The 8,299-nt window shown below is 35.2% G+C and overlaps 1 protein-coding gene across 1 annotated transcript; it reads right to left on the bottom strand.

Moving 5' to 3' along the window:
- Nucleotides 1-5,747: 5,747 nt before the first annotated feature.
- LOC113348855 lies at nucleotides 5,748-7,238 on the bottom strand. The gene is made up of 2 exons (XM_026592743.1): nucleotides 6,198-7,238; nucleotides 5,748-6,041 (listed from the first exon to the last, which is right to left on the bottom strand). Exons 1-2 carry the CDS (start codon nucleotides 7,236-7,238, stop codon nucleotides 5,748-5,750), a joined length of 1,335 nt encoding a protein of 444 aa, XP_026448528.1.
- Nucleotides 7,239-8,299: the final 1,061 nt, after the last annotated feature.

An 8,299-nucleotide genomic window follows, 5' to 3' on the forward strand; every position in this document is an offset into this window, starting at 1 on the left:
CATCTATCTTGAATCAAATAAGTCAAAAAAGAAAGAGTTCATAAAAATATTGAATTTTATATACGTTAACTCAAAAAATTCTAGACATTTCGTTATAAGTCGGAAATTGATTTCTGAGACTAAATTATAAACTAGATAAACTCATATTTAACAGAAAAAGTTTGAAAAATGTATCTTAATTACAATTAATATCTTTTGTGAAATTTGACTTCCTTCATATTTTCTTGAATCAAAGTACATAGAAATGCAATTTTTACTAGACGTATTGCCTTAGAACATATTAATTGTAATTAAGATACATTTTTCAAACTTTTTCTGTTAAATATGAGTTTATCTAGTTTATAATTTAGTCACAGAAATCAATTTCCGACTTATAACGAATTGTGTAGACTTTTTTGAGTTAACGTATATAAAATTCAATATTTTTATGAACTCTTTCTTTTTGTGTTGGCTTTGTCTTTCTATTGGATTCAAGATAGATGAAATTTTTTAGGATTTGGATTAGTTATGCATGGTCTTTCATCCTTCTTCTATTGTGAAATTTGACTTCCTTCATATTTTCTTGAATCAACGTACATAGAAATGCAATTTTTACTAGACGTATTGCCTTAGAACATATTAATTGTAATTACAATACATTTTTCAAACTTTTTTTGTTAAAGACGAGTTTATCTAGTTTACAATTTAGTCTCAAAAATCAATTTCCGACTTATAACGAAATGTGTAGACTTTTTTGAGTTAACGTGTATAAAATTCAACATTCTTATGAACTCTTTCTTTTTGTGTTGGCTTTATCTTTCTATTTGATTCAAGATAGATGAAATTTGTTAGGATTTGGATTAGTTCTGCTTGGTCTTTCATCCTTCTTCTATTGTGAAATTTGACTTCCTTCATATTTTCTTGAATCAACGTACATAGAAATGCAATTTTTAGTAGACGTAATGCCTTAGAACATATTATTTGTGATTACAATACATTTTTCAAACTTTTTCAGTTAAAGATGAGTAATCAATTTCCGACTTATAACGAAGTGTGTAGACTTTTTTGAGTTAACGTATATTAAATTCAACATTTTTATGAACTCTTTCTTTTTGTGTTGGCTTTGTCTTTCTATTTGATTCAAGATAGATGAAATTTGTTAGGATTTGGATTAGTTCTGCATGGTCCTTCAAATTTCTTCTATTGTGAAATTTGACTTCCTTCATATTTTCTTGAATCAACGTACATAGAAATGCAATTTTTACTAGACGTATTGCCTTGGAACATATTAATTGTAATTACAATACATTTTTCAAACTTTTTCTGTTAAAGATGAGTTTATCTAGTTTACAATTTAGTCTCAGAAATCAATTTCCGACTTATAACGAAGTTTGTAGACTTTTTTGAGTTAACGTATATTAAATTCAACATTTTTATGAACTCTTTCTTTTTGTGTTGGCTTTGTCTTTTTATTTGATTAAAGATAGATGAAATTTGTTAGGATTTGGATTAGTTCTGCATGGTCTTTCAAATTTCTTCTATTGTGAAATTTGACTTCCTTCATATTTTCTTGAATCTTTTTTTTTTTGCTAAATCCAGATTGTATTAATGAATAGCCAATATTTACAAAGATTTCACAAGAAAAGAGGTCCTAAGACCCCAAAAACTTACAAACTATTTAAATCTGAAATAAGAAACATATGGAAATTCTAAATGCCTAAGAAAATCCGGCCTTTCATCAAAGCTTAAACCTTCACCATTTCTAAGATAACATCCCCTCTTTGCCATACAATCAGCTGCAAAATTTGCCTCACGAAAAGTATGAACAAAACGAATAGAATCATAACTGTTATTAATTCTTCTCCACCTGTGTTTAACAAACCAAGGAAGATTTGTACCCGTCAAGGCAGCAGTAGCTCCCATTGAATCTGAACGCACAAGAACCTTTCTCATATTCCACTTCAAAGCCCATTCTAAACCAACAATAATACCATAAATTTCAGCCGAGAAATTATTTGTAATTCCCAGCCCAATGCTCATAGCCCCAACAAAGTTACAATCCGCATCACGCACCACAACACCACCCCCTGCAACACCTGGGTTTCCTTTTGCCGCACCATCACAACATAATAAAATCTCATCCCTATTAGGAGGATGCCAAAAAAATTCAATTGGATCGACCTGATGAACCTGCCTATGAGCCACACGGAAGTGGTTCAAAATTTCCAAATCTGCTTAAGTATTACGCATGGAACTCCTCACCCTAACAGAATATTCATGAACCAAAAAGAAAACTCTCTACTTGAAGAAGTGAATGTTAGCTGCCAAATTTTGAAAACAAGCTAAATTCCTAGTCTGCCACAACTCCGAGCGAATCACCAAGTTAGTAAGAAGCCATAAATCCTTAATAATACGACTCCTACCTTTTGCTGATTTATAAGAGGTCACAACATCATAATAAGGTCTTAAATGAAACAAACCTGAACACCACTGCCAGATTTGCATAGCAAACGGACAACTCCAAATAATGTGCTCCAACGATTCCTCATCAGCATTGCATAAGTAACATTTGTTGGCTAATTCAATTTTGAATCTACTCCTAATCATGTCTTGAGTAGCACAAACCTCTCTACAAATCTTCCAATTCTGGGCAGCAAGTTTAGGATGAATTTCCTTCCTCCACAAAAGACCATACACCGCTGAAGTTGAATACTGCCTTCTAATGAGATTCTTAGCTGAAGAAACAGAAAAACGTCCATTCATCTCTGGCATCCAAATTCTACAATCCTTCCCTCCTTGTAACAAAGGCAAATCCTCCAAGACTACCCCAGCACGCATCAAATTCTGGAGATGAACACCCTGCAACTGCCAAATATTATTATCAATAATATCACTAACCTTAACATTTCCGTCAAGGTCAGTTTCATTAAGCAAATCAGCAATGCTCTCATTCCCATACCAAACATCAAAATAAAGAGATGTAGCCCTCCCATCACCAATAAGAACCTTAGAATGCTTGTCCACAATAGAATGAATCAATTTAATGCCCGGCAGAATTGAAGATTTCACACCATAAAGTTTGATACCACCATTTCTAGTAGTAAACTTTGCCCACAAAAAACGAGCCCATTTCTTGTCTGAAGAACGAATACTCCACCACAGCTTCATGAGAAGAGCTTTATTAATAACAACCATGCTGGTTATACCAAGACCACCTTCCTTAAGAGGACAACAAACTTTAGGATACCCAACAACAAATTTCCTAGTAACATCAGCATCACCAGACCAAAGAAAATTACGAATGGCTCTTTCCGCCTGCTGAACAAACTTTCTAGGCCACTTGTACACCGCCATGTTGTGAATGGCATAGCTAGCTATCAGTGAATTAATAAGAACAACTCTATCTTGAAAAGAAAGTAATCTTCCCTTCCAAACCGAAAGTTGATTCTTTATTTTCTCAATCACATTGCTTATGTGACGATATCGAACAACCCCAGGCATGATCTGAACTCCCAAATATCTGTCCGGAAAATTGGAAACTTCCATACCAAGCAAATTAGTGATAGTTCCACAGCGACTCAATGAACCACCACCATAATAAACCTTACTCTTTTGACGACAAACAGATTGCCCAGAGGCACTTTGATATTTACCAAGCAAAGATAGAAGATTATGCAAACTCTTCATATTGCCTTTACAAAAAATCATAATGTCATCAGCAAAGAAAAGATGAGTGGGAGAAATACCTTTCTTTGAGAGCATTGGCGTCATCTTCTTTTCCACAAACAATTTCGTGAGATTTCTACTCAGAACATCTTCAATAAGAACAAAAATAATGGGAGATAAGGGATCACCTTGCCTCAGACCTCTATTGATTGTGAAGAAACCCTCAGGACTTCCATTAAGAAGAATAGAAATCCTTGCTGAATTAAGGATTGACCATATCCAAGAACACCATCTTTGAGAGAAACCATATTTTCGAAAAACCTCTAAGACAAAGGACCAGCTAACCGTGTCAAAAGCTTGAGTAATATCTAGCTTCAACCCCAAATTACCATCCCTCCGCTTAGTTTTTAAATCGTTGATCATCTCCGACGCCACACTAATGTTCTCATGGATATTTCTCCCCTTCATAAATGCAACTTGCTCTTCTGAAACCAAATTATCAAGAACACTCCCCAGTCTTGTAGCTAAAATCTTAGTAAAAATCTTAAAGAAAAAATTACTAAGACCAATAGGCCTGAAGTTTCGAAGAGAATTGGCCCCTCTAAACTTGGCAAGTAAAATAATAAGACTAGAATTAGTACCTTGAGGAATCATCTGTCGACGCCAGCAATACGTGACAGCATTGAAAAGGTCTTGCTGAATCACATCCCAGCAATGCCTATAGAAACAACCAGAGAAACCATCCGGCCCAGGGGCACTATCAGTGCTAAGATCAAAAACAGCATTCTTAATCTCTTCAATAGTAGGAATCTCATCCATTCTCTGACTATCTTCCACAGAAATAATGTTATGATCATATTGAAACAAAGCATCATCAATAGGCAACTCAGCACCATTAAATTTATCCTCAAAATAGGCCACGGTGTGTTCTTTAATTTGGTCACAATCAGTTATAACAACCCCATTATCATCCACTAACTCCGAAATCATGTTACTACTCCTTCTAGTCCTAATATTAGCATGAAAAAAAGAAGTATTACTAGCACCTTCCTGAAGCCATTTATTTCTTGACTTTTGCTTCAACATAGTAGCTTGTTGGGCACGAATTTCCTGAAGAGTAACTGAAGCCTCCTTGGCATAATTCAGCTTAGTTACATCTTCTGGATCCTCATCAGAAATTGTAAGCGCCACTTCCATAGTCAACTGCGCTTGCTTGAGCTTAGCATACACATTGCCAAAGACACGTAAATTCCACTCTTTCATGATAACCTTTAACCTTTTAAGTTTGGAAGGAAAAATAAAAGCAGGCGTACCAGTAATAGGGGCGTTCCAACTCTCACTCACCATGCGCATGAAATCTGAATGAGAGAACCACATCTTCTGAACTCTAAAAGGAGCTCGTTTCGGTCTAGTATTAACAAAAGGAAAGCCAATAAGAGTGGAATGGTCAGAAACTTCACGAGGAAGAGATTTACACCTCCAATTCTCAAACTTAATAAGCCACGCCTCATTAATCAAAGCTCTATCTAGCTTACAAAGAATTCTACGAACACCAGATTGGCCATTAGCCCAAGTGAACTTAGAACCCAAAAAATCAGCTTCAAAAAGATCATTATCCTCCATCCAATCACTAAAATCATTAATGACTGAAGTACGTGGTTGTCTACCTCCTCTCTTCTCCTCATTGCGAAGAACACAATTAAAATCACCCATAACCAACCATGGAGTATTATTATCAACTGAAGAAAGTTGCTGCCATAAACTTCTTCTCGTGACACGTAAACAGCTAGCATGAACAAAGGAAATCAAAACCCCCTCTACTTCAATAGTAATAGCTTGCCTACTAGAATTCATAACTACAGGCGTAGCTATGCAGCTGGACCAAAAAATCCATATGTTTCCTTTAGACGAACCAACAGAATTATGAATAACTTCTTTCTTATAGCCATCCACATATAAAGTTTGCAAGAAATTTAAAGTACAATGTACCTTTGGCTCTGCAATACATAAAATATCCGGCTTGAAATCATGAAATAACTCACGCAACTTATTTTTAGCAGCATCACGCGCAATGCCATTTATGTTCCAATATAGAACACGCATTAAAAACCAGTTTTGGAGGAATCAATATCAATCTGAGAAGTTGCACCAGAATTAATTCTTGGTAAACTTCCTTTTTCAGCACAAATTCTCAAATTGGAGTCCTGAAGAGACTCGGAATCAGAAGCATTCCTACCCTCAGTAGTATTCACTACCTTATGCATGGATTGCATGCGAACACGCCTAGCTTCTTGATCAGCCCTAAACTTTGCATCAGCTGAACTCTCCTCCACATCTTGAATTGTTTCAATAGCATTATATCTGTTTTTATTCAAAAGAAACTCCCCAGCCGTAAGCTGATCACAAAGAGGATTAGGAGTTGCGGTCACAATCCTAACAGGTTTGGGAATCCTAGTTCCAACCAAACTTGTTATAGTTGATGGATTAGTTTCACCCACTTTTCCATTCTTAACTAAAACTGATTTTGAAGCCTGCGCTTGTTTAGTTCTCGCCAATTCAACATAGACAGATTCAAAATCAGCTTTGGCTTGTGCCATAACAACCTCCAACTGCTGAGCCTTCACCAGCTTAGCAGCAAACTCCACATCAGCTTCTTCCCCAGCAATATTATCAACAACATCACGCACATCTACATTGACGTTGTGAGCTTTTTTCTTACCCTTCTTCTTACGCCTAGCCACTTGCCATTCCCCACCAGCAGGTTTAGGAATATTGCTCACGCCAGGTTGAGAATCATCACCGCTAACTTGTTTGCTTACCACAAGTTGTCGCTCAGTATTTTCCTTGTGCTGCTTTCTACATTCATGATCAGTATGCCCAATCAACTTGCACTTGGAACAATATTTTGGAACTTTTTGAATCTCAACAGATTGCCAAAAATCTAAACCCCCAATCGTAATATGAATAGCATCAGTAGCTGCTTCAGCAAAATTAATATCCACCAAAACTGATGCAAAGTGACCATATTCATGAGCAAGAGTACGTCTATCAACCACAATTGGAGTTCCTAATGATTTAGCCAAGGACAATAGCGTTTTTTCTGTCCATAATTCTAATGGAAGCCCTGGAAAAGAAACCCACACGGAAGCATGAGATGATCTTTGTTTTTCAGCATCAAAACCAGGAAACCATTCAATTAGGGTTAGCTTTTGATGCCTAAAAAACCAAGCTTCAGCATTCAAAAGCTTTTCTTTTGCTGTTTGGGATTGTAACTTGATGGTGAAGAAACCTCTACTCATAGGAATTAGCTGAACCGCACCTTGACCTAGCTGCCATTGATGTTCCAAATCATCCTTCACCTCTTGGAAAGTAATTCCTTTGAAATCTAAACGTCCAATAAGACTGAATTTCCAAATATCACAACCTTCCAAATAGAAAGATTCAGGTAAAACAATCGCTGGTTTGCCTTCTTTTAACGTTGGCAATGGTAAAGAACTGAGATCAATAGATGTTGTTGGAAGCTGTTGCTTCCCCTTCACCTGATCAGCATAAGTACGAGACCTAACATGAGACGCATGAGAAGCATCTCCCATCTCAAATCACCCGTAGATGATTGAATCAACTTACATAGAAATGCAATTTTTACTAGACGTATTGCCTTAGAACATATTGATTGTAATTACAATACATTTTTCAAACTTTTTCTGTTAAAGATGAGTTTATCTAGTTTACAATTTAGTCTCAGAAATCAATTTCCGACTTATAACGAAGTGTGTAGACTTTTTTGAGTTAACGTATATAAAATTCAACATTTTTGTGAACTCTTTCTTTTTGTGTTGGCTTTGTGTTTCTATTTGATTCAAGATAGATGAAATTTGTTAGGATTTGGATTAGTTCTGCTTGGTCTTTCATCCTTCTTCTATTGTGAAATTTAACTTCCTTCATATTTTCTTGGATCAACGTACATAGAAATGCAGTTTTTACTAGACGTATTGCCTTAGAACATATTAATTGTAATTACAATACATTTTTCAAACTTTTTCTGCTAAAGATGGGTTTATCTAGTTTATAATTTAGTCTCAGAAATCAATTTCCGATTTATAACGAAGTGTGTAGACTTTTTTGAGTTAACGTAAATAAAATTCACCCTTTTTATGAACTCTTTCTTCTTGTGTTGGCTTTGTCTTTCTATTTGATTCAAGATAGAAGAAATTTGTTAGGATTTGGATTAGTTCTTCTTGGTCTTTCGTCCTTCTTCTATTGTGAAATTTGACTTCCTTCATATTTTCTTGAATCAACGTACATAGAGATGCAATTTTTACTAGATGTAATGCCTTAGAACATATTAATCGTAACTACAATACATTTTTCAAACTTTTTCTGTTAAAGATGAGTCTATCTAGTTTACAATTTAGTCTTAGAAATCAATTTCCGACTTATAACGAAATGTGTAGACTTTTTTGAGTTAACTTATATAAAATTCAACATTTTTGTGAACTCTTTCTTTTTGTGTTGGCTTTGTGTTTCTATTTGATTCAAGATAGATGAAATTTGTTAGGATTTTGATTAGTTATGCATGGTCTTTCATCCTTCTTCTATTGTGAAATTTGACTTGCTTCATATTTTCTTGAATCAACGTACATAGAAATGCAAT

The sequence above is a fragment of the Papaver somniferum genome, chromosome 1 (genome assembly GCF_003573695.1).
Source record: "Papaver somniferum cultivar HN1 chromosome 1, ASM357369v1, whole genome shotgun sequence".
Classification (NCBI taxonomy): Eukaryota; Viridiplantae; Streptophyta; class Magnoliopsida; order Ranunculales; family Papaveraceae; genus Papaver; species Papaver somniferum.

What these genes read in the sequence shown, in the direction of transcription:
- LOC113348855 (XM_026592743.1), bottom strand. Translation starts at nt 7,238, where the DNA reads ATGGGAGATGCTTCTCATGCGTCTCATGTTAGGTCTCGTACTTATGCT. An exon ending in AATCTGTCTATGTTGAATTG is followed by an intron (nt 6,042 to 6,197) that starts GCGAGAACTAAA and finishes CTTTGTGATCAG; the next exon opens with CTTACGGCTGGGGAGTTTCT.